Source organism: Dendropsophus ebraccatus, chromosome 15 (genome assembly GCF_027789765.1).
Source record: "Dendropsophus ebraccatus isolate aDenEbr1 chromosome 15, aDenEbr1.pat, whole genome shotgun sequence".
Taxonomy (NCBI): domain Eukaryota; kingdom Metazoa; phylum Chordata; class Amphibia; order Anura; family Hylidae; genus Dendropsophus; species Dendropsophus ebraccatus.
The window spans coordinates 67,075,806-67,103,144 of NC_091468.1; the positions used below are offsets into that span (position 1 = coordinate 67,075,806).

Here is a 27,339-nt window from a genome sequence, read left to right on the forward strand (position 1 = left end):
GAAATTTGTAATTTACTTTTATTAAAAAAAATAAAAATAAAAAAATCTTTTCTTCCAGTACTTATCAGCTGCTGCATGTCCTGCATGGTGTTATTCTTTCCAGTCCGGACAGCAGAAAATGGTTTTCTATGGGGATTTGCTGCTGCTCTGGACAGTTCCTGACATGGACAGAGGTGGCAGCAGAGAGCACTGTGTCAGACTGGAGGTAATACTATGCCACTTCCTGTAGGACATACAGCAGCTGATAAGTACTGGAAGACTGGAAGATTTTTTTAATAGAAGTAAATTACAAATCTCTGGCACCAGTTGATTTGAAATAAGAACACTTTTAGTGGAATATCCCTTTAATTACAAACTACACCCGAACTAGAGACAAGAGTCATGCTGCTGCTGGAAGAAAGTGGCCATGTTTTTCTAAAGCTGGATAATCCCTTTAAATCTGTACAGTTCCCTTTTCCTATTATACACAGTGAGGTGCACAGTGACAGCGCAGCAATAAAATACAAGGATGTCTTCATATAAATCAGAGCTCCCATACACGAATCAAACATCTCTTCCCAGCGTGACACAGACTGAACAGCACATATGCAAAGTATTAGCGCCCCCTGGTGGTCAGTCTGCTTTTCTATCCTGTGTAGGTTTTTCTGGTTAATCCTAAGAAGAAGAGGCAGCACATAGTCACAAAGCCATAGGGACGTGATTTAAGTAATTATTGCCCATTTATATCATATACTGTGACATAATACAAGGTCAAACTATACACGGAGACTCTTAAAAACAGGCTGTGCGCAAACTTCAAAGAACGGCCACAATCCAAGAGCTCAGGAAATCGGATAATAAACATGGCGGATCGCCCTTCTCCACCTTCAATAACATGTGTACAAATCATACATGTGCAGGTCAAAAGACAAGAGATTAGAAAGAAACATTTACAAACTATAGAGGTAATAGCTACCCAGGCGGACGTCACCCAAAGTGATGGAACCTAACTTGTAAAATGTTTGTAACGTAACTTGTAAAATGTTTGTAACATAACTTGTAAAATGTTCTGGGATAGGGGTAGGGAACCTCGGCTCTCCAGCTGTTGCAAAACTACAACTCCCATCATGCCTGGACAGCCAAAACTTTAGCTGGAGGGCCGAGGTTCCCTACCCCTGTTCTAGGACTTCCACTGACACCACCGGTTTCCGAGGACTATTTGTATGTATTGTGGTCAGGCATGGAACCAAGCTATACAATGTAGGAAGGATGTGACCCATTATAAAAAATATTTACATATAAAGCTATTCTTCGGGGAAAAATATAATAAAGTATTCCTCTTAAAAGGGTAGTGTGTTGTGACCGTAGTCAGGCTAGAAAAAAAGACAGGGCTGGCTGGGTAGTGTCTTTGTATTCGGTACAAGGCCAGAAGACCTTTAAAGAGGATTTACCATCAGGTACATCCTCTAATCTGACACAGGGATAGAACGGCGACGTCATGGGCAAGCCGGTGCCGCGGTCCATTTTTCGATCCGGAACCCGGTTCCTGTGTACGGCACCGTTCTATGCAGGTGTACCGGGCCGGTGCTCAAGCAGTGGAGGCGGGCCGGCCTGCCCCCATTGGGAGGGAATTCCCTCCCCTGTATGATGCGGCTCTGTTAGAATCAATGGAGCCGCGTCATAGAGGGGAGGGAATTCGTACACAGGAACTGGGCCGCAGATCGAAAAACAGATCACGGCACCGGCTTCCCCATGACGGCGCCGTTTTATCCCTGTGTCAGATTAAAGAGGATGTACCTGATGGTACATCTTCTAAGTATGCCTACTAACTGATCTTGTGTAAGTTTAAAAAGGTTCTCCAGCATTAGAAAAACATGGCCACTTTCTGCCAGAGACCGCACCGCTCTTGTCTCCAGTTTGGGTGCAAGTTTTGTAACTCAGTTCCATTGAAGTGAATGAAGCCTAATTGCACCTGAACTGGAGACAAGAGTGGTGCTGTCTCTGGCAGAAAGTGGCTGTGTTTTTCTAATGCTGGATAACTCCTTTAAAGAAGTTTTCTAAGGGGGAAAAAATCTAAACAATTAATACGCAATTTAGTAAATAAGCTATCAATAGCGGATAGGCGGAGTGTTTCACGTCAGAGGCTGCAGTGACAAGACGGCACAGCTGCTACACTACATACACAGCTAACACCTTCTGGCTCCGTCCTCTATGGGTGTGAAACAGCTGATTAGTGGGGTGTCTGTTGTTGGTACCCCACCAATCCGTTACTGAATAGCTGTTGCTAACTAAATGGTGGTGGGGGGAGAATTACATTCAGGAGGCAGCAATGAGCTGGAATACAAAGATTTCCACAAGGGACAGGTGCCCAGAACTTTATGGGTGGTCAGAGATCAGATGGAAGCCTTGATTTACTTTTCAGGCACAGCATGTACCCTCTGGAGAACATCAAGAGTCAACGGGAGGAGACAGAGAGTCAATCTCCGGATTTCTTCTTAAATAACTGTTTACAGCTTATTGAAATCAATAAAATATATGTCATTTAATAGCAGATCTTATTCTGCATACTTACCCTCCAACTCTCTCTGGGCTTTGTTACAAGGGCATGGAAGATTTTCCTTAGAGCACATTTTAGGTTTAATTACACAAAAAGCTAATTTTAGCCTAAAACTTCCAGTGCAGACTTACAAATAAGTCCACGGAATAGAAAATATTGCTAAAAGATAACGTATGTGTTGGTATAACAATTCACTGATACAAACATAAGAAACTGATATCTGAAGAGAACGTGGTTACAGCAGTCGGTCTTCTTCCCGCAGTCCCTGGTGGTCCCATAAGTGCGTACTGAGGAGGAGATACTGAAGGTGCTCGGTTCAGGCAAGGTCTCCTGGAAGCTGGGTGGTTTTTTGGAGTTATTCGAGTTCTCTCTCCTCTGTAAACAGGTCGGCGAGGTCGGCTACAGTCAGGACGGAAGCTTCAGACTGTTTCATTGATGTACTTGTGTGACTGCAAGTGAAGCAGGATTGCCATTAACATGTGTGGGTAAGAAGATTTCTGATTTAGAATAACAAATTTTCTGCCTTAGGCCGGGTTCACAATGCGTCTTTACTTTTAATGTACACAAGCGTGGCAACCACGTTTTTGTGTACGCTGGAAAAAAAAAACCACATCCGTTTTGATGCCTTTTATTTTTATAACGGAAGTCAATGGAAAAACAGATCCAAACTGATTGCACACAACTGCATCCGTGTTTTCATCCGTTTCTTTGTCATAAAATGTTTACGCTAAACTGACTACAAACGCGTAGCGTAAACCAAGCCTAGCAGTCCTATGTAAATATTCCCACATATAACAATGATCTAAAAGATTTAAAGGAAAAAAAATATTTACACATTCAAGACAGTTTTCTGGTATATAAAAGTTGGCAACTTTGCAGTATTGCACTCTTTTTTTTTTTTTTTTTTAATTGTCACTGTCGTTTGTTTTTTTTGCAGAAATCAATAGTACAGGTGATTTTAAGAAACTTTGTAATTGGGTTTATTAGGCAAATATGCCATTATCTGCATTCAAAAAGTCTTTCCCCAGGTCCCCCCCATCTCTCTCATCCACTGCTCATTATCAGGAAATCTCGACTCTTTTACATCAGTTGAGCCCTGTGTAACCTATGGAGAGGGGAGGAGGGAGATTAGTCACCAGCAGAGAGCAGAGAACAAAGGATTACACAGTGGGAGCTGTGTGAAAGCCGGTATTCAGAGATCAGAGAGGTCAGTGCTGACTTCAGAGGAGATAGCCCGGTGATATAGCTGTAGATTAACGCTTTGTTGTCCTGTTTTGGTGCTTCATCTCCCTCCACCCCTCCCCTCTCCAGGGGGGAGAGCTTCAAACTGCTTTTTCATGATAAAAATGCATTTTTTTAGCTAATTAACCCAATTATAAAGTTTCTCAAAATCACCTGTACTATTGATAAAAAAATTAAAAAAATAAGTGACACTTCAATGATGCAAAAAGTTGGTAGGAGTAGTAGTCAGAGTTAGTAGGAGAGTGGTGGCCTCCTGCCATACCATAGGGCCTGACCCTCTGTCTAAGCGAGCGACAGTATGCTAGATCAGCGCTGGTTCACAGAGCCTATTACACGGCTTGATAGTCAAAACTCCGGCGGGTCCGGCGAGTCCCTCTTCTATAGTGAGCTGTTCATGGAGGTGCCATAGACTGCAATGTAAGTTTATTACAGAGCAGTCTATGGCGCTTCCAGCAGTTCCATCGATGGCTCACTTTAGAAGAGGGCTGTATACCTACCAGGGATTTGACTAGCTATCCTGCCAAGCTAGCGGAATGATAGGTACCTTATAAAGAGCGATCGGCCGATGAAAGAGCATTTGCTCAGGCATCGGCTGATCGCTGGCTCTATTACATAGGGAGATAGCGGCCTGATTTTGCAGGTAATATCTGAGTGTAAAGCCCCTTTTCCACGGGTCGTTTAGAGAAGCAAACGAGCGCTCTCAGCGCTCGTTTGCTCCTTGTTCCCCGCTCGCTGCCGCCGCTATTCGACGCGGCTGCAGTGAGCGGGTGAGTGCGGGAGGGGGCGGCGGGGAGCTGCGGGGGGCTGCCCGGGTGATCGCTGATCGTCCGGGCAGCCCATAGGATATAGCAGCGTCTGCTGCCTACGCACCTATTCAACGGAGCGCCGGCAGCAGATCGCTGCTATATCAGTCGCTTGTTTTTCAACATGTTGAAAAACAAGCGACTGCAACGATCAGCCGACATGAACGATGCCGGCTGATCGTTGCACTCTATTCCACGGGACGATTATCGTCCGTAGCGGCCGAATACGGACGATAATCGTTCCGTGGAATAGGGCCTTAAGAGGAGCCTTTACACCAGCAAGTCAATCAAAAACTCCTGTTTTTTGTAAAAGTCCTGACCAAAATGAGGATCAAAAGAAGGCCCAGATAATGAGTGAACCCAGCCTTAGTAAATTCTGCACATTTTACTCCAGAGTGGTTTGTATTAGCATGGCTGTATGAAGTGCCACTGTTAGTAATAATAGAATATCATTCTTCTCGTCTCCAGTTTGGGTGCAGGCTTTGTAACTCAGTTCCACTGAAGTAAATGGAGATTAATTGCAAACCTCAACTCACCTGGAGACAAGAGCGGAGCTCTCTCTAAAAGAAAGTGGCCATGTTTTTGTAGCGCTGGAGAACACCTTTAAAGGGATTTTACAGACCTGTATTTATTGTCTCAGTTTTTACAACCAGAAAACATTTCAAAATTAGATGCCCGATATTACACTTAAAGTGACACTGTCTCCCCCTTTGTGCATTCTGACATCTCTACACAGGTGTAAAGGGTAAATTTAGCGTTTTTTATACCTTATTTCATATCATACGTCATGGTGTTTGTTCAAGTAAAGAGTGTCCTTTTATCAACTGCAGATTGTATTAAGTGGGCGTGGCCTTGCAGCATTAGCGCCACTTAGCCCCACCCACAATGGCACCGTTTGCCCCGCCCCTTCGTCGGCCATTGGAACAGGCTGGACGAAAGGTCTAGACCCCACCCCCTTTACGTCGGCCAACCAATGGGCGTCAAAGGGGCGAGGCCAGCGGTGTCGTTGTGGGCGGGGCTAGTGGCGCTAATGCTGTGAGGCCACGCCCACTTAATACAAACTGCAGTTGATAAAAGGACACTCTTTACTTGAACAAACACCATGACGTATGATATGAAATAAGGTATGAAAAAACGCTAAATTTACCCTTTACACCTGTGTAGAGATGTCAGAATGCCCAAAGGGGGTGACAGTGTCACTTTAAAGACAGACACACTATCAGAAAAGTGACTATTTTAGAATGGTGAACAAAAAGAATCACAAATACCTCCTGTCGACTGTCTTTAGCATCGCTTGCATCCTTTCTTCAATTGTTGCTTTAATCAGAAATCGATGAACAATTGTAGCTCTAAAAACAAAGGAATAAGATTTCATTTTTGCTAAATATTTCATATATAAACCAGGACCCATGATCCATATTCAAACTTGGTTCTTAAAGGGTACCTAACATTTAAACAAACTTCTTACATATCACAGCGACCTGTCAGAGGTTTGTGTCGGTCGGGGTCCAGGTGCTGAGACCCCCGCTGATCGTTGGAATAAAGGGGCAGCGCTTGCTCTGACTCTCCATCTCCATCTCACTGCTAAAGTAGAAGTGGATGCAATTATAATGGAGCCCTATGGAACATCTGGTAATCGCTGTATCGGAAGTTCCGGGCTCCATTATAATTCTGTCCACCGCTACTTTAGTGAGACAGATAGGTAGAAGTCTCAGCACCTGGACCCTGACCAATGCAAACCACTGACATGTCACTAGGACACGTCAGAAATTTGTTTAAATGATAGGTACCCTTTAAGAACTAGAAGTATCAAGACTCCCTGATGAAAAGCTATCACTGCAAACCCGCTGGTGCTGGGGGCAGACACATTGAGCACAACAGAACTAAGCTACAAACTGAAGCACCTCATCTCATAGATGTTCTTTAACCCCTTCACATCAGCAATCAGTATATATACGTACCTACTGCACATACCCCATGCAGTAGGAATTTATATACGTCCCTGACTTCAGGGGGTGTAGATGTGTGCAGGATCACTGCAGTGAGAGCGGTCCCGCAAACATCAGTGTTCTGGGAGCCCAGCATAATGACAAGCAGCTGCTTGTCATTAACCCCTGAAATGCCGCGATCTGGAGCGATCGCGGCGTTTAAGGTACTCAGTGACAGGACAAGCTCCTGTCACTGAGTGATCGGGAATCCCGCTGCCATGCTGCGGGGGTCCTGATCGCTTGTGACAACAGGTGGGAGTAAGTCACTTACCTCCGTCCTGTCGGATCGGCGATCCATGTATAGAGTCTGCTCTCAGGCAGGCTCTATGCATAGATCGTTAATAACACTGATGTATGCTATGCTATGGCATAGCATAGATGAGTACATGCAATCTATTGATTGCACATTTTAAAGTGAAAAAAAGTGTAATTAAATAAGAAAAAAAGTCTTTAAAAGTATAAAAAAAAACCCTTATAACCCATTATAAATATAAAAATATTTTGAAGAAAATAAACAAACATTACATATCGTAGTGTGCGGAATTGTCCAATCTAGTCAAATATAACATTAGTGTTCCTGCACGGTGAACGGTGTAAACAAAAAAAAAACAAAACCACCAAGATCGCTCATTTTTAAAAATTACATATCAGAATTATTTTTTATAAAAAAAATCGATCAAAATTTTTCTGTTACAATATTAATAAAAACTAGAGATCATTGCGCAAAAAACGACACCCCATAAAGCCCTGTAGGTGGAAAAATAAAAGCGCTATGGCTCGTAGGCGGGGAGAAACATTGCATTAATTTGACCCGAACATCCGTGCATCAATGGGCTTTGTCTTGAAGGGGTTAAGAAAAGAAAAATTACAAATTGCCTTTAAGATGTAGGTCACTGATATTGTTATAATATGAAGAACAGAAGGCACCAGGAACCTTATATACCTGCAGAATAAAACCCAAAAACTTACTTTTTTTGGCCAATTCTGTGCACGCGACCTATTGCCTGAAGTTCATGCGCTGGGTTTAATATGGGCTCAACCAACAACACATGGGTAGCCTCGATAATATTTAGCCCATTGGATCCGGTGTGTAATGGAAGTAGTAAAATGTTGATCTTGGGATCATATTTAAATGCTGAAAGATTTTCCTGCGTAGGATGAAAAAAAACTGTCAATAATAAAGAAATGCTGAGTCGCATGCGTCATATGGAAGGTTTAAAGGAGAAGTCCGGCCAAAATTAATTTTTGATATGTTGTTACTTATGAAAAGTTATACAAATTTCTAATGTACATTAATTATGGGAAATGCACATATAGAGCTATTTCCCTTAATTTAGTAGATCAGGAAGTGTTAGAAATATCTCTAAAGAAGTGACGTCACGACCCAGGGTGTAATTCCTATGGAGTGTCCAGCAGGGGGCGCTCTCTATATAGAAGTCTATGGGACTTTATTGGTTCTATGGGTTTCTATGTAATGTAATGTAATGTAATGTAGTGTACAGTGCTTTATTGAATGAATACATCTATGGAATACTTTGGGGAGCAAGTGTCCTTGCTCCCCAAAGTATTGCATAAATGTATTAATTCAATACATTCAATACACAGTAAGCCCGCCGAGCCGCCGCATTTCCGCCGCATTCCCGCCGATCCGCCACACGCTGATCCGCCGCATTCCCGCCGATCCGGACCATATACATTGAACTACAGCTCCCATCATCTACTTCTAGTATGAACAGGTGATGGGAGCTGTAGCTGGGTAAGGGATATCACATGCCGCCGGGCATAACTTCCGCCTATAGCAATGCTGACTCCCTGCCTGGCCGCCGCTCTCCGCTCTCCACCCCATACATACCGGCTCCCGATGCATCCTGGTGTCCGCGCTGATGCCGGGAGCCGGTATATGTGAGCGGAGAGCGGCGGCCAGGCAGGGAGTCAGCTTTGGTATAGGCGGAAGTTATCCCGGAAGGAGGAGGAGGAGGGGGGAGCGCTCCTGTGTACTGAGCGGCTCCCCCCTGCGCCCGGCGGCATGTCATATCCATTACCCAACTACAGCTCCCATCACCTGTTCATACTAGAAGCAGATGATGGGAGCTGTAGTTCAATGTATATGGTCCGGATCGGCGGGAATGCGGCGGATCAGCGTGTGGCGGATCGGCGGGAATGCGGCGGAAATTCGGCGGAAATGCGGCGGCTCGGCGGGCTTACTGTGTATTGAATGAATACATTTATGCAATACTTTGGGGAGCAAGGACACTTGCTCCCCAAAGTATTCCATAGATGTATTCATTCAATAAAGCACTGTACACTACATTACATTACATTACATAGAAACCCATAGAAACAATAAAGTCCCATAGACTTCTATATATAGAGCGCCCCCTGCTGGACACTCCATAGGAATTACACCCTGGGTCGTGACGTCACTTCTTCAGAGATATTTCTAACACTTCCTGATCTACTAAATTAAGGGAAATAGCTCTATATGTGCATTTCCCATAATTAATGTACATTAGAAATTTGTATAACTTTTCATAAGTAACAACATATCAAAAATTAATTTTGGCCGGACTTCTCCTTTAAGTGAGTCAACATGAGGTAAAGCTAAAGTTGGAGGGGTAGAATATACAATGCGCTATTATCTACTGTAGAATAGAAATGTCCATAGCAACTGTTCTTGATTCACCTTTCACATGTTAAAAAGTTACTGTCCAGAGCAGGAGAGGTTTTCTATGGGGATTTGCTGCTGCTCTGGACAGTTCCTGACATGGACAGAGGTGGCAGCAGAGAGCACTGTGTCAGACTGGAGAGACACAATTTGTTTTGTCTGGAGTACCCCTTTACAGAGGAAAAAAGTATCTGCCACCTATTAAATCCCTGGCTACAGTGCAGTAAGGGGTTTCCATTACCTGAAACGTCTGTATCCCATTGATCTGCGAGAACACTAGGCCATTGTCTTGCAGAGCTTTTGCAATGATATCCAATACGTCCTGCCACTGGAGAGAGATAATCAATGATTAAGTATTAAGTATATCTGCATAGGGAACAGTATTATTGGGATATCCAAAGTAAAAGACACAGCAGGAAAACCAGGGAAGCATATAGTGTACATCAGTGAATACTAGAGTTGAGCAAACTTTGAGCATGCTCGGGTTAGTCTGACTCCGAATGTGCGGCATTAGATAAGCGGTGGCTGCAGAAGTTGGATGCAGCTCTAGGGACTTCTGAAAGACATTGATACAGCCACAGGCCATATCCATGTATTCTAGGCCTCCCAGCGCTGCATCCAAGTTCAGCAGCCACTCAGGAAGACCTGCAGCTGTGCTGTTAGTAGAATTCAGAGTACACACATACAGGGGCTGATTTACTAACCTGTTCCCGTCAGAAAATGTACGGTTTTGAGACCCAATATTTCCCAAAAACCCAATACACATAGTATACGCTCTGCCAGGGATTCTAAACGGACACACGAAAAAAACGACATGTCAGTTTTGTGTGGCCGCTTTTGATTGAATAGCGCCCGCACAGAACATGTCAGTTCCCACAATGGAGCGTGCGGCTCCGGTCGCATGTTCCATTATGTGCAGCGGTGAATTGGGATGCAGCGGCACACTGATGCAACCCGCAACTGATGAACACTTCATTCATACTGCAGTACCAACCAGGATGATCTTCAGTAACACCGGCCGTTCTGTGACCTGGATGGGTCACAGAGCAGCTGGTGTTATACGTAGTGTGAACCCGGCCTAAATCAGTGTAACCAAATGAGTGCACACAGCATCCAATCCGCAGTGCTCACATATACGCGGTACGTATGGGTGTACCCCTATGCATAATCACAGCAGGATTTTGTGTGTCGTCCGGCAAAGCCTTCACATTCAGCCCAGACACTTACCGTTGAGAAGACCAGAGATTTTGCACCTGGATCCAATGACTGGATTTTCATAAGAGTTCTGACAACAGCCTCAACCTTTGTGGAATGGCTCCCCTTTAATAACACAAGAGATCTGTTACATGAGCAGATATACTATACATTCATTAATATTCCTAGTTTGTTAAAAGGAGTGAGCTCTCTTACTGGATTATTTTATAATAGTTTTTATATTTTATTAAACTTTTTCTTCTTTGTCATCTTATCCCCCCCCATTCTATAGTATTCCATTTAGATGTTTGACGCTAATCCAGACGCCTACTCCACTCTAGTTGCTATAGTTACGGCTATTGATGGTTTCCAGGGTTCTCTGTAAATCATTATAAAGCGCTACTGTATATTGAAAACCTGGATATCTGACAAACAACTGTAGCTACGGCAACCGCTTCCGAAAGGGGGGCACAACCAACCGCCATAGGGGCCAGTGCGGTGTCGCCATTACGTCCAGGATAAAAGTATTAAAATGTAATATAAACGGCCTGCAAACAACCATGTGCTGCACACTTACAGTCAGCATCCACAGAAAATGTAGATATTTATATTAAATCTGGTTCAAAAACTTCATAGAAATTTAAAAAGGACAAGTCCAGCCTATAGCGCACGTATTTTCAGACCACGTAATGGAATAAAGCTACAAGGCGAGGGCTAAAGAGACAATACAGGTTGTCAGGTCTGCATCTGAAAGAAACACAAGCGGACAGCTTTTTGTTTCCATGCTGCCCGTCACTGGACAGCGCTGTCAGACACTGGAAAGACGCAGCTTGTGGTCATAGTCCTGGGACTATGTGATTTAGTCACACATCAATGGAAGTAATAATTCCCAATATAAAAAAATATATGAACAGGCAACAAAAAAACAAAACAAAACCTTAGAATAATTAACAACTTATCCCTTAAGAGAAAACGATACAATGTAAATGTCTCACCTTGACTGGAAGGTCCTTCTCCTCGGTGGCGACCTCGCTGGTGAACACGTAGGAGATCTCTTTGTGTGATGTTGTCTGTCTACATATCGCACACTTAATAGCACTTTTTCTTGTCCCCACACTATACTGCTCGATGATGATGGCTACACATTCGTTGCAGAAACAATGGCCGCAAGTCAGCACTGCCCACTATAAAAGACAATACAAAATCCAATAATAATAATAATAATAATAGAGATTATAGTCCATTTTTTGCCCTTGCAGTCTTCTGAATCTTACATATAGTTAATAATAAAAATGGAACGTAGAAGTAAAAAGAATGGAATAGAAGGCCCAAGATGATAGACTAGAACCTTGCAAAACATATGGATGAATAAATCACGTATACTGTCATTATTTTAGGGTGCTGATGACATTTTTTTTTTTTCTATTTGAAGTTGGAGACTGAGCCAGGTCAAATCACTGCCTCCGAGTTCCTCAGTAAACCCCTCTACATGTATACATGTCCATCATGCATGGAGCTGAATTAACAAAGCAGCACAAAGTAATACTTACCTACCCTGGTCCCCTGCAGCTCCTGGTCTGGCATAAACCGGTCACCCCATTCATCACTGTTATTTCTTGCTTCCAAAACAAGTCATTGCAGCAGGAACTGGCCCCAGTGGTGTTCCACCTCAGTCACTGATAGACTGTTTGTACCGAGTATCCTTGAAAGCAGGAAATAGCAGTGATGACTGTGGAGGAGTGGATGATGTCAGACCAGGAGCTGTGCAGCACAAAGGTAGGTGAGTATAACTTTTTTTTACAACAATGTACAAGCAACCAATGTTGGCATAGCCCAAGCGTGCATGTAAACCTATGTTCAGAATCTGTAAAACAGCGTCTGTTTGACAGAGCCATTTTTTCCAGTGTCAAACAACGGGCGCTGTTTAACATGTACTCCAGTTGATACTGCATTATCAGCCGGAGGAACATTAAAAAGAGTCAATGTCGTATTCCGGTTGTTTTTTTGTTGTTGTTTTTTTTGCAGAAATCAATAGTACAGGCGATTTTAAGGAACTTTGTAATTGGGTTTATTAGGCAAATATGCCATTATCTGCATTCACTGCTCATTATCAGGAAATCTCGACTCTTTTACATCACTCGAGCCCTGTGTAACCTATGGAGAGGGGAGGAGGGAGATTAGTCAGCAGCAGAGAGCAGAGAACAAAGGATTACACAGTGGGAGCTGTGTGAAAGCCGGTATTCAGAGGTCAGAGAGGTCAGTGCTGATGTCGGAGGAGATAGCCCAGTGATGTAGTTGTAAATTAACTCTTTGTTGTCCTGTGCCTCATCTCCCTCCACCCCTCCATAGAAAAACCATGAAGACAGGGGGGAGAGCTTCAAACTGCTTTTTCATGATGAAAATGCATTTTTCGGCTAATAAACCCAACTACAAAGTTTCTTAAAATCGCATGTACTATTGATTTCTGCAAAAAAAATAAATTAAACAACACTTTAAAGCCCATTGTGAACTGCCGGCCATACGAGTGTGTCTAAAAGTCTTTACGGCCGACATGACAGCCACACAGTATGTGTACTATCAGTTATTTGTGGTCGTTTCCACACAGCAGACGCAAATAAATGACACAATTTATTTGTACAGCGCTGTAGAACAATGGCCACTGTGTGCTACATAGTGTGCATAACAATGGCCATTGTTTCTATTGAAACCAATGTAAATGAGTGAATGCTGAATACTTTGGCCGTAGTTTTCCCATTGATTTACATTGTGTGAGCACAGCCTTAGGGTGGTATTACACGAAGCGATTTTTTTCAACTAACGATTAACGATAAACGATCTCCAACGATCGCAATAGCGGTTGCCTAATAATCGTTCGTTTTACTACACGGAAAGATTATCGGTTATATTGGAGCAACAAAATTCAAGAACACTCCCCTTTCAATTTGCGAATGAACAGGGAACGGCTAACGACATCTTATTCAAACGAACGATGTGCGAACGATGTGTAAAAGACAAACGATAAAAATAGATTCAAAACCTATTAAACGACCAGCGACCAATCGTTCGTCGTTTAATCGTTGTCTACTATTACACTTAAAGATAATCGTTCAAATACGACCGATTGAACGATTATTCGAACGATAATCGCTTCGTGTAATACCACCCTTAGTGTGCATTCCAGACCTTGTCCAAACTCTTCTCTAAAGTAACACAATGTGAATGGTAACAGTGCTAAATACAACATTTCAGATTAGTATAAAATCCATCTGTTATTACATTTCATGCCCCATTGCTAAGAATAGTGAACCGTGCTGGCTATTACCTGCTTCCCCAGATTTCTCGCACATATTGGACAAGGCTCTGGATTTACTCCTCCACTGGTTTTATCCTGAGACTGAAATAGAAACAAATTATTCAGCTTCTTTTTGTGCTCTGTAGCAGGTGGTTATAATTATGTGGTTTAGCCCTATTGTTCTTAGAGGGATAATGAGCGGAATAGAATGATGCTGCACCTCTATGGATACAGGATGAATGAAGATGCAGGAAAATGCTTTGCTATTGTAAGTATGTACGGGCTATAAGCTAAATGGGATACAAACTAAGTCTCCATAATATTTCCATAAACACAAGGCCCATCGGTGCTTATTATCACAGGCAGGTAAATCCATGGACAGAATTTCCTTAAAGTGGATGTACCACTTTAACAAACATATAGAAATTTTCATATGACCTGAGGGGCACTGCTGCACAGATTCTGATGGTGCCCTCCACTTTTTGAACCGCCACCCAGTTCCGGAGATCTCCTCTGTTTCCTGTGTATGCAAATTAGGTCTTTTGGTGCACTGGAGGCGGGCCAGGCACACTGATGTCTCCTCCCTTGGGTTACATGTGCCCTCTGTCCTCCCCGACTCCACCCAGGGTAGGAGTCATCGATGTGCTGGCCCGCCTGCAGTGCATCAAAAGACTTCATTTGAATTAAAAGAAAACAGAGATCTCGAGAACTGGGCGGCAGTTCAAAAAGTAGAGAATCTGTGCGGCAGGGCCCATCAGGTCATATGAAAAACTTAACATGTTGGTTGAAGTGGTAGATTCGCTTTGTAGAGGTAATCGCAAGATTTACGTTATCCCCTAACCTCAGGACAGGGAACAAGTAGCTGATAACTAGCAGTGTGCATGTGTGCCCGCCACTCCATCTACTCTCTAAGGGACTTAGAGAACTTTGGCAACTGCTGAACTTGTGTTCTGTTTAGAAGGCTCATAGACTATGAATGGGGCGGTAGCTGAGCATGCCCACTGACGCTCCATTCACTGACGTCCATTAATGTGACTGGTAGGGGTCACAGTCATCAGACTCCCATCAATCAGTTATCCTGATCTGTAGAGAACCCCTTTGATGCCACTTAAAGGTATTTTCATGCTTTTACACCATCCTTGCTCTAATCTGCTTGTGGTTGTGTTAGTCACAAATACCTTCTCTAAATTTGTAAGGTAAAGGAGCTGGCCCAACTTCTTCTGTAACTGGGAATTGGCGACAGCCTTGTCATTAAGCAGCTTCACACGATTCTGCTCCACCTGCAGAGGCAAAAATCCATAAACATATTTAAATGGTCCAACAACCTTCCTCCATTTTAAAGCAATGTGGTATCTAGCATATTTGTAAAAATCCTCATTTACCAAAAATGACCCTTTACCCCACAAACACTGCTCTAAAGTCTTGGCCACTATGGGAGGTAAATATTTTTGTGCAACACTGTCAATTGCTTAACAAATTGCCACAAATTTAGACTGAAGTCTGCAAGAAAAATATTTATAAATTCCCCCCTATGTCTCTGCAATCGCTTTTCCACTGCTAGTTGTCAAGGAATTTCTGTCTTTAGTTACAGACAGAGCAGGACAAAACACAGGAAAGAGGTGCGAGATTTGGAATCTGCTATGTGCAGGAGATGCTGAAAGCCTGGACTGTGTACCTGTTCCTAGAGCACAGGTGTCAAACTCAGGCCCTCCAGTTGTTGCAAAACTAGAATTCCCATCATGCCTGGACAGCCAAAGCTTTAATTTTGGCTGTCCAGGCATGATGGGAATTGTAGTTTTGCAACAGCTAGAGGGCCTGACTTTGACATCTGTGTCCTAGCAGGTAAACTAGTACTTACTGCTGTATGACCACAGCGATGCCGTATAATCTCCCCAATCTGTCCTTTTATCTTATACGAAGCAACAACTGTAGCTCAAAGTAACCCTTTCTTTACTCTACTCTACTGCTATTTCTTGCATTTCTGCTCATATAGTAAAACCAAAGCATCAGTAACCCTTTCACCCCTCCACGTGCCCCTTTATAGTAGTGTACTGTGTAAAGCATCCCCAGCACAGTAAAGCCTTTTCAGTGCACTTTTGCCTCCTGACATGGGGAGAGTAAGAAGTAAATGTGCACTATTGAGGTCACTCTAAGGGGCTCAACAAAAGTCAGTGCACTAAAATCACCTTATCGCCACACTGAAGGGTTAATCTAACAAATAAAAAAAAACTGAAACGGATACACTTTTTAGGGAATGTGTCATTAGAAAATGACTTCATGTTTAAATAATGTTTTTATGTTAAACGTGTTTTTTAAAGAATTTTTGGTGACATTTTTTCTAATTTACCATTTAGATTATAAAATAATCCTGATATTGTGCAGTTTTCATTCTCACCACTGGGGCTAAAACTTCCTGTTGTGTCTGTGGTGATAAGAGGAAGCTGCTGTAAAGTGATCTGTACTGCATTGCGGCATCATGTGACACCACAGGTCACAGAGCGCGCTCAGTAATAATTCACATTCATCTCAAGGGGGCAGACTCTGCCTATTGTCGTCTATGTCCATGAGTCTTGCTGTAAAGCATGTCACTTAATGCTGTTAACAACAGTCCAGGCAAGATGGCCGCCCCCATAATAATGTCCAAATAGTGTAATAAAAAATAATTACAGTCAGAAAATAGAAACAGATTAGAATAAAATAACAAGTTTTTGTATCTGACTAATAAGTAACAGAAGCTTTAGATTACACATTATTTAGTGTCCTCCCTGAAGCTGCTGTACTGCATGCACTAACCTCGTGCGGTTCAATGATGTGCAGAACGGGAGGGTTAGGTTTGGGTTCATCAGGAAGTCTGACTCTTAGACGCTGAGTTGCCATGGAAATCTCATCGATAGCGGACACGTGGTTACGCAGGACCATCCAGTATTCATGGAGTAACTAAGGATACAATTTGTGAATAAAATATACAGAGAACAAAGGTTAAAACCAATAACGAACCCGATAAAAACTGAATTTTAATAGGTTTAGTATGCAGTAGTTCTAGAATTAGGAAAACATAACTGCTTTCTACCAGAAACAGCACCCTAACTGTCCTGGGTTAGTGTCTTGTATTATAACTTGTCTCAATTTACTTCAATGGAAATCTGCTGCAATACCACAACCAAACTAAAGGAAAAGGGTGGTGCTGTTTCTGGGAGAAAGCAGTTATGTTTTTCCTTACCTCTCCTTCAAGGCAAACTACTGTCAATGAATAAGCTAAAGAAATTCACCTTATACTCTTTTTTCCATGCCTCAAATAGCTCCATAAAGCAAGCCCCTTCCTCAGTAAGCCAGTGGTCCATACGGTGACTTCTAGCAAATGACAGGATTGCTTTTAGAGAGCGCTCCAACTCACTGGTTGCCCACAGGCCTCGGCTGGTCTTAGGTAAATGATCATCCACCAATCCATTCTCTTCTTCAATCATTTCCTCGAAAATGGCCGTCTGACCTCTGACCCTGAAAGAGGAAATAAGCGGATGGCACTAACAGTATCAGCTACACATTGCAAGACAATAAGGCACAAAATAAAAGCTCGTGTAGTAATAAGCGAGGTACGTGAAGAGGTATGAGCACACGGCGGTGAGTACCTTATAGGCTAGAAATCTTCAATTATAGGACACTATAAGCATCCTAAATCAATTGCAATTTGGTTACCAGTGGATCTAGAAGTTGGATGCAGCCCTCAGGATGCCTAGAAAATATGGATACTGGGGTTTTATCCATGTTTTTCTGGACTCACTAGGGTTGCATTCAACTTAACCAAATGCAAAGAGTTTCAGGTTTAGACGAACCCAAGCGTGCTTATCTATACTTTTCATAAATCTGTCTGTGCTTCCATGATGGTACAAAGAATCAAAATGGCTTTGACAAGATCCTGATCTGAAGCTGTAATTCCTCCTCTCCTAAGGAGGTGTTCTAGTTCGTTGTACTTCAGGAGCTCGGGAAAGCCTCTTTGACTTTTAGGGTCCTATTAGAGGAAGCGATTTTAAACAATTAACGGTCGCAATCAAGAGCTACCTGAAATCATTCACCATATCACACGGAATGATAGTCGTTGGTTATGATGCGAACCCAGCAAATTAAAGGGGTTATCCAGTGAAAATCAACAGGTTTCAGAAAGTTATATAGATTTGTAATTTACTTCTATTTAAAAATCTCCAGTCTTGCCATACTGCAGGAAGTAGTGTATTCTCTCCAGTCTGACACAGTACTCTCTGCTGCCACCTCTGTCCATGTCAGGAACTGTCCAGAGCAGCAGCAAATCCTCATAGAAAACCTCTCCTGCTCAGGACAGATCCTGACATGGACAGAGGTGGCAGCAGAGAGCACTGTGTCAGACTGGAAAGAATACACCACTTCCTGCAGGACATACAGCAGCTGATAAGTACTGGAAGATTTGAGATTTTTAAATAGAAGTAAATTACAAATCTCTGTCCCTTTCTGGCACCAGTTGATATGAAATAAACATTTTTGAGGGCAGAACTACGCCTTTAATAAAAGCAAATGGAACTTTATTTAGAAACAGGATTCATGTACAGAATTGGTGCAAAGTGGCAGAACAGGAACTTTTGATTCCCCAAATAGATTTAAATACACGACCCGTATGTCATAGTTTATTTGCTGCACCGTTAGATCGGAAGTTTCTACGTCCTGAGAAAAATCCTCTAACAACTTCCCTTGTGTTATTTCCATATGAATCATACACTTGCAGCTGCATCACAACAAAACAATAAAAGAATATTATAACCATAAACAACTGCACTCATTTGCTTTACTAAGCGGCTCGTCTAATGGCCACAAGACGGGCATCTTTGTAGTGAGGTAGCTACTTACGTCTGAGAGAAGAGCTTTGACTCATACTCCGTGAATAATTCATCAGCTTTACAAAAGACACAGCTGTGTAGAGAGGAGAGATCAGAGGGTCAGAACACACATCAGTCTGCAGACAACACCACAGGTGAACCGAGAAGACGGTAGGGCTAGAAGCCGCCTAACGCTATAAATAGCACTGATCTAATAGCACAGCATCACCCAGAAGTGGTGTGAGAACAATGGCTCCCCATGGGATTCATCTCATTCACCTCAAGTGCTAACTGTGCAAATTACACCCAAACACAACCTACACCACACACAGCGTTACCTAACCTGACATATACGCTGCATTACCTACTTTGTTCAGTACATATTATAGTTAAAGGGTTTATCCAGGATTAGAAAAACATGCCCGCTTTCTTCCAGAGACATCACGACTGTTGTTGTGGTTGTGCAATTCAACTCCATTCACTTCAATGGAACAGAGTTGCAAAATCAACACCTAAATTGGGGACTGGAGTGCTGCTCTTTGTGGAAGAAAGCGGCCATGTTTTTCCATGACTAGATCATCGGTTTGAAGGAAAACCATCAGCAGGTTAGAAGCATCTGCCCCTATAGTGTACGGGGTGCTCAGGATGAAGGTTCTTTTATAACGTTGATCCTCAGCGCAGTTTTCAGGGACTTTGTATTTTCTTAGATATGTAAATTAGGTGGTTATTGTACTGTGGGCGGGACTACTAACCAATCAGCCCCTGGCCGCCACCGCTGCCCCCCCAAAGAATATTGGGATGTTGCTTCAGGATGAATCTTGAATCTCAGTAAGAAACTCACCTGCCCCCTCAGCACCCGTGCACTATAGGGACTATCAGGAAGTTAAATGCTTCTAACCTGCTGAAAGTTTCCCTTTAAGATTTGCAGAACTGTGAATGCATTGCTTAAAGTGACACTGTCCCCCTCTTTTTGCATTCCAACATCTCTACACAGGTGTAATGGGTAAATTTTTCACACCTTATTTTATATCATACGTCATGGTGCTAAGTAAAAGTGATCTTTTAATCATCTGCAGATTGTGCCACCTGGGTGGGGCTTCACGGCCACAGCACCACTAAGCCCCACCCACATGGCCACCGTAGGTGGCCCCCCTCCATGATGTCATAGGCGCATTGGCCCAGCCCCCTCGACGGCCAATGGAATGGGCTGGCCTAAAGGTATAGGCCCAACCTTCTCTGCCAATGGCCGCGGCCTATGCGCCAATTACATCACTGAGGGGCTACAGAGTCAATGTGGGCGGGGCTAAGTGTCGCTTCGGTGGCACAATCCGTAGATGATAAAAGATCACTTTTTACTGGATCACTGCCTGATCCTACTCTTCTCAGAGCTATCTGGTGAGACTTAAAGGGGTTATCCAGTGCTACAAAAACATGGCCACTTTCCCCCCTACTGTTGTCTCCAGTTCAGGTGTGGTTTGCAATTAAGCTCCATTTACTTCTATGGAACGGAGTTTGAAACCCCACCCAATCTGAAGACAAGAGAGGGGAAAAGTAGCCATGTTTTTGTAGCACTTGATAACCCCTTTAAAGGGGTTATCCAGCGCTACAAAAACATGGCCACTTTCCCCCTCTCTTGTCTTCAGATTGGGTGGGGTTTCAAACTCAGTTCCATAGAAGTAAATGGAGCTTAATTGCAAACCACACCTGAACTGGAGACAACAGTAGGGGGGAAAGTGGCCATGTTTTTGTAGCACTGGATAACCCCTTTAAGGTCCCCATACACCTTATACTATTGTCGGCTGTAGCCGCCGCTCTCCATAAAAGAACAAATAAAATGTTTAGCTGTGCCGAGTGTTTATGTTTATGGTACATCTGTACAGAGCTTATTCTGGTGATATGCAGATGACACCAGCAAGAATATGAATGTAGCCCTGGGTTACAATACAAGCTGTACATAGGGGACGTTAAAGGGGTAGTCCGCTCAAAAATAACTCTTGATATGTGGCTGCCCATGGGGATAACATAACAAGCATATACTTACCTTTCCGCACCCCCAACCACAGGGTAAGCATATGCAATCTGTTATGTTATCCTTATGGGCAACCGCATATTGAAAGTTATTTTTGAGCGGAATACCCCTTAAACAAACAAGGGAAATAATAAAAGCTTTGGTTGCATTACTTTCTCTAGTGCAGATAAATACTACAACATAACACCCTAGTGATAGATGTACTATATACAATAGCAGCTACATACATATAGAGCGGCAGTCGGCCAGCTCTCAGGTGGCACATTGATGCAGTCTGGATAACCTCTTGAGACGGGGTACCCTCCAGGTTCTTTACTGCCTCTCTGACTTGTTTCTGGCACATTCTCACTTCCTCCATTTGAGTGGTAATAATGTACTGAAGCCCTCTGCAGTCCCGGAACCTATGGTGCATTAACATAGTATTAAAGGAATAGTTCAGAAAAAAAAAAATAATTCTTTCTAATCAACTGGTGTCAGAAAGTGCCAGAGATTTGTAATTTACTTCTTTTAAAAAAATCTCAAGTCTTCCAGTACTTATCAGCTGCTGTAAGTCCTGCAGGAAGTGTATTATTTCCAGTCTGGACAGCAGGAGAGGTTTTCTATGGGGATTTTTTGCTGCTCTGGACAGTTCCTGACATGGACAGAGGTGGCAGCAGGGAGCACTGTCAGACTGGAGAGAATACACCACTTCATGCAGTACATACAGCAGTTGATAAGTACTGGAAGACTTGAGATTTTTTAATAGAAGTAAATTACAAATCTCTGGCACCAGTTTATTTAAACATTTTTTTTTATTTTTTTTTACCCCTTTAAATACAAATTGGTCACAGACGCCGCCCCGCTTACTTATCTGCCATGGACAACTTGTTGACTTGCGGTTTGAAGTTGACAGTGATTTCATTCTGCACGCGCTGCACCAGATCCTCATCCGTGGCGGTCTGGATGGCACGCTGAATCACATCAATCCACCAAGGAGAGGAGAAATTATTCTGCAAAAGGACTCAAGAATTTTAGGGTTTGAAGAACATGCAAAACTATAACTCCCATCATGGCTGGACAGGCAAAAGCAAATTCTAAGCAGCACTATGGATTGTACCAATAACAACTATTCACACAGTAGGTAATAAAAGAATAATACTAGGAGTTCATAACCGATCATGACAATGGGGGTCCCGAGTCCCCCCCAGTTTGAATGGAGTCGTCTGCCTGCACTGCTGCTCCATTCACCGGCTACCAGTTGATGGAGATGGCCACTTACAGGGCTGATCATTGTTGTAATGGGTGGGGGTTCCAGTGGACCTCCAGCAATCATACATTTATTACCTACCATGTGGGACAAATAATAAAATCATGAGTGAATGGAAGAGGGATTTAATCAAATTGAAGGGGGACTCAAGAGGGAAAAAAAATACTTTTAAATCAACTGGTGTAGGAAAGTTATACAGATCTGTAATTTAAAAATCTTAAGTCTTCCAGTGCATATCAGCTGCTGTATGTCCTGCAGGAAGTGGTGTAGTATTCTTTCCAGTCTGACACAGCGCTCTCTGCTGCCACCTCTGTCCATGTCAGGAAGTGTCCAGAGCAGGAGAGGTTTTCTATGGGGATTTGCTACTGATCTAAACAGTTCTTGACACGGACAGAGGTGGCAGCAGAGAGCTACGTGTCAGACTAAAAAGAATACACCACTTCCTGCAGGACATACAGCAGCTGATAAGTACTGGGAGAGTCAAGATTTTTAAACAGAAGTAAATTACAAATCTGCATAACAGTCTGATATTGGTTGATTTTAAAATTTAAAAAAAAATATATATATATTCGGCCAGAGTCCCCCTTTGATTAATCACCCAGCACTACCTATAAGCTAAAAAGTAAAGAGAACTAAGATCAAGGTATCAAAAGTAGGTAAAGATTATGATAAGACATGCGTGACAGAGGAAAGGAAATACAAAGAGCAAGAAAACATAGGAGGAAAGTTATCAAGAGGTCCGGACGGTTAGTGGGCGGAGGAAAGAAGTGCAGGGACTTTATCTTAACAAATGAAGATAATGAAGGTCTGACCAAATAATAGATACACTGACTGATAGAGTACCGGTCATTAGAAGAATATTTGTCATTGTATAGAGTCAGGAGAGGCACGTGGTTATGCTCTTCCCTCCCGGCTTTGCTGCAGGTGACGAGCTCCATAGACTCATAATGAAGCTCATCCCATGCAGGGACACGGACATACCAGTGAGCACATGACCAGCCAACTCTCAGGGGCCTATTCCACAGAGCGATAATCGGCCCGATTTGGACGATTATCACTCCGTGGAATAGAGACAACAATCAGCCGATGATCGTGTCATTGGCTGATCGTTCATTCAGGTGAAAACCTAAAATCATCGGGCACCGATCGCACATCGCTACGTGGAATAGCGGTGCACAGACGGCGACCGACGATTTCTGAAGCACCATACATTACCTACTATGCTGCGGGGCTTCTCCTGCGCTCCGTCTCCCGGTCCCACGCACAGCAGCAGCTTCAGAGCAGCCTGTCTGAGCTGACAGGCCGCTCAGCCAATCACTGGCCGTGGCGGTCCTGGCCAGTGATTGGCTGAGTGGCCTGTCAGGTCAGACAGGCCGCTCCAAAGCTGCTGCTGCTGTGCGGGACCGGGAGAAGGAGCGCAGGAGAAGCCCCGCAGCATAGTAGGTAATGTATGCTAAACAAGGGCCACAAGGACGTCAGTAACAATGTCTCTGCAGCCCTAGCTAAACGATTATCGGGCTGTGTAATCGGCCCAGTAAACAAGCGCCAATCTAGCAGATCGGCGCTCGTCTACATTGTTGATCGGGCCCCCACCGGCCTGTGAAAATGGGATTTTGTGAGTACTCACCGTAAAATCCTTTTCTTGTCGATGTTCATTGGAGGACACAGACACAGTGGGACACAGACACAGTGGTATAGGCTGGTGCTACTAGGAGGCGACACTAAGCAAAGGAAAAAGTGTTGGCTCCTCCCACCAGGCTATACCCCGCCTGCAGGCACTGAGCTAATCAGTTTGTGCACAAGCAGTAGGAGCAGCCAGGAGAAGTCAACAGAACAGATAAGATAAATCTAGAAAATAGAACTGCTGATGGACCGTAACTGGAGAGTAAGGAAACCATCCAGCAGAACCATTAAATACCGAAGGCCCAGAAAAAAAAGATACAGGGCGGGAGCTGTGTCCCCCAATGAACATTGACGAGAAAAGGATTTTACGGTGAGTACTCACAAAATCCCATTTTCTCGCTCGTGTCATTGGGGGACACAGACACAGTGGGACGTCCTAAAGCAGTCCCCAAGGGTGGGAACAAAAAGATAATCACACAACCAACCGAATAATATACTGCAACCTGCAGAGAATGGCGATCAGGAAGCCAGTACTGATGGAACGACTGCACCCTACAATACAAGAGTAAGGAGTGCAAAGATCATGAAGCGGTTGGGAGCACCTAGGCAGTAGAGAACCTATGATATATTGGTCATGAGATCCCCATGACTGGGGTGAGTGAGTGGTGAGCTCCAGCTGTCCAGGACGTGACAAGCTGAACAGACAGCTGTCCTGAGGAAGGAATGGAAATCATGAATGCACACCAAGCGGGCAGAGAAGGTATGACTACAGTCAGATGATGAAGAGAACATTCCCAGAATGGGAAGGATGCGAATGGACAAAGGACATAAATCAGACGAGATCATTAGGGAAAATGTACCACCACTGAAGAAAGGAGACAACAAATGGACTTATGGATCCAAAAAGCCAGAGAGAAAAGCTTATGGAAAGGAAGCCGGCCTGACCAGACCTAGTCTGGGGCCAAAGGGAACACGGCAGGAAGAAAGGAGAAGAACTACAAAGTGGCAGGTCACACCTGCCAGGAACAGGAGGAAGCCATCAAGAGTGCTCGTAAGCACTGCGTCAATGTACTCAGAGACAAATAAGGAGGGAAGGAGAACACCGAGGGCGAGTGAGGGTCTGGCAGAAACCTGGTAACCAAGGGCCTAAGAGACGACCACTGGACAAACCAGACCAAGACAGACATGTCCAAAAACCAATGACTCCAGCTGAGGAGATTGGCTATCCGATCTGTACTACCCCTCAGTCCAGACTCCAGAGATGAAAGAGTAAACTGTCTATCAAACTGCACCGTCCTGACTGGGTGATGGAACACCCATGATTCTGGGCAGGCAACTGAGGTGGTGCTGCCAGGCAGGGTTATAGGGCAGATACCAATAATCCGTCTAATAATCAGTCTACAAGCCACCTTGAGAGAGAACCTTCCCCTGTAAAATGAAGGCTGCTCCTGGCAGGGTGCAGGGTGCTTAACTGTAGGAGGACTAGAGGATAGTCGGCATCCATAGGGACAGGCCAATAAGGCCTGAGATACAAAGTAGCCCTGAGGCTGTGGAAGAACCAGCCGACGTCCACAGTTTAGGTCTGAGCTTGTAGTGCAGCAGACAATAGGACCATCCACAAAGGAGAGGAAGCTACAGAAGGTAAAGACCGGTCCTTGTCAGCTTCCAATGATGCACCTGGACATACCAATGACCTGGCATAGAAAGGGGGAAAAAATAGGTAGACCGTACAGCATAAGGGATAAATGTAGGCCCCCAGAGATCCATCTGCCAACCCTGAGATAGAACATAACCAGGCAGGGAGGCTGTACTCACCCGTACACTACCTGTGGAAGTAGATACCAAGGTCGGCTGCCCTTATGCATCCCGCATAGAGAGGGGGACAGGGTTCTGGAATGGTTATCACAGGCATCTGATGAAGAAGACAGTGCTGCAAGGTAACACATTTATTCCACCTATGGAAGAGGATAATGTGACAACCACTGGAAACATAACAGGGACTAGGTGTGATGGAGGATTTATCTGTGGAGGAGAGCACCATGACTGTTCCACTAGAAAGAGAGCTGACTTAGCAATGGCCTTGGCATAAGACAGGCAGGATTATGTCACTGCAACATGTGGTATCACTGTGGCCCAATTACATTACCTGTGTAAGGAAAAGTCAGGACTACTGATGTAGCAATAGTCAGTTATGTGATAAGCAGAAAGCCTTGTAGTCAAATTACATCACTCGCAAAAGGGAGCAATATGACTGTTATTGTAGCGGTAGTCTGGACAGTGTGGCAGGCCAGATGGCACTGTGGCATAATTACATCACCTGTGAAAGGGAGCAAAAAGGACTGCTGATGTGGCGATAGTCACTGCCAAGTCAAAGGCTGGATGGTATCGCTGCGCCACAACTACTTCACCTGTGAAAGGAGTATTTTGACTGCTAAGGTAGCAATATTCAGTGCCATGTGACTGCCGGTGTGGCGATAACCAGTGCCATGTGACTGCCGGTGTGGCGATAACCAGTGCCATGTGACTGCCGGTGTGGCGATAACCAGTGCCATGTGACTGCCGGTTAGGCGATAACCAGTGCCATGTGACTGCCGGTGTGGCGATAGCCAGTGCCATGTGACTGCCGGTGTGGCCATAGCAGTAATATGACTGGCAACAGACAAGAGTCAGAGAAGTACGTCTGCAGCGAGAGCCAGGAAACCCTCTGCTGCAACTGCATTTTGTAAAAAGTCTGAGGTCTGAGACGAAAACTGTTCATATAGGAATATGGCAACTGTAATAATCTTAGGAACCACTAGATGGCGCCAGAGTACTAACAAAGTACTACACCATAGTGTGACAGAAGCTGACATACATCGTAATGGCCAGCAGGGGGCGCATGCCGTTCCGAGCAGGCTGCATTGAATCACTGCAGCCCGTGCGGGGAGAAATACAAAAGAGATCACAGAGCCAATAGCAGGCAGCGGAAAATGCACGCTGCTCTGCCATTGGCTGCTGTAAAGTAGTTCACATCCCCTGGAGGAGAGGCCTAGTAAGGCCAGAAGCCGGGGCCTAAATTAAAGAGTAAGGCCGGGACGCGGCTGCCTAATCTGACCTGGAAAGAGAATCACCTGGCCGGGTGGCAGAACGGGCGGCAGAGATGCAGTCCCCTCCCGTGGTGTGCTGGAGGCTGCGCTCCGGTAGGACGACCCAGGCGGCGGGGGGTTGGCGGCAGCGGCGCGGGCTGGGTGGGTGGTTGGTTGCCTCGGGTGGCTGGGCGGACTGTTACTGTAGCAGTGGCCGGTCAGCAGGAGGGGGTCCAGGGGGGGGCGGTGGAGACACGCTGCAGGCGTGTTTGTAGAGCAGGGCGCCCACCAGGGAGAGGAGAGGAGAAGAGGAGGTGTAATGCAATAACTATATTCGCCTGTCCCTCACCGCTACTGTACAGGGATCCTCAACTGGCAAACTGTCCCTTAGGGGGAATAAAGAGGAGGTTGATCCCTGGGGGTGGGGGGTCTGACATGGCGGGAAAGTGGTGTGGTAGCTTGGATAGAAGAGGAAGGGGCCCCAGGGAATGGGAGAGGGGAAATACTCACCTAGTCTCCTATACTCACCCTCTTGCTCCTCTTCTCTTCAGCTCCCCGGTGAGACCAGCAGGGTCACCCCTTCAGCGTTCCGCTCACCTGGAGGGGTTTGCTGGTACAGGGGGGAGCACTTCCAGCAGTCCGGGTGACCCTTGGGCTGGTGGGACAGAGGAGCCCGCTCCAGACTCATGATACCGCTTTTCTTCTTGGAGCTAGGGGTGCTGGCAGCGCTCTGCTGCTCGCCCTGCTCGTTGGGGAAACAAGATTGTCTATGTATCCCACCTAAATAAGAGAAAGAAATAAAATAATAAACTAAA

At 44.4% G+C, this 27,339-nt stretch overlaps 1 protein-coding gene across 4 annotated transcripts in view; it reads right to left on the bottom strand.

The window, feature by feature from the left end:
* Window positions 1-696: 696 nt before the first annotated feature.
* Window positions 697-27,339, bottom strand: part of SHPRH (SNF2 histone linker PHD RING helicase) — an 86,634-nt gene continuing 59,991 nt past the window's right edge. For 3 of the 4 annotated variants that reach the window (XM_069955347.1, XM_069955349.1, XM_069955350.1), the window contains exons 18-30: window positions 21,437-21,579; window positions 20,818-20,991; window positions 18,593-18,655; window positions 16,990-17,215; window positions 16,514-16,657; window positions 14,899-15,000; window positions 13,751-13,822; window positions 11,424-11,612; window positions 10,462-10,554; window positions 9,476-9,562; window positions 7,539-7,717; window positions 5,850-5,930; window positions 697-2,985 (exon numbers count right to left, since the gene is read on the bottom strand). In XM_069955347.1, coding sequence (XP_069811448.1) covers window positions 2,892-2,985; window positions 5,850-5,930; window positions 7,539-7,717; window positions 9,476-9,562; window positions 10,462-10,554; window positions 11,424-11,612; window positions 13,751-13,822; window positions 14,899-15,000; window positions 16,514-16,657; window positions 16,990-17,215; window positions 18,593-18,655; window positions 20,818-20,991; window positions 21,437-21,579 — 1,647 coding nt within the window. In that variant the 3' untranslated portion in view covers window positions 697-2,891. Of the gene's footprint in view, window positions 2,986-5,839; window positions 5,931-7,538; window positions 7,718-9,475; window positions 9,563-10,461; window positions 10,555-11,423; window positions 11,613-13,750; window positions 13,823-14,898; window positions 15,001-16,513; window positions 16,658-16,989; window positions 17,216-18,592; window positions 18,656-20,817; window positions 20,992-21,436; window positions 21,580-27,339 lie in introns of those variants that run through there. The other variant, XM_069955351.1, reaches the window with a different exon arrangement.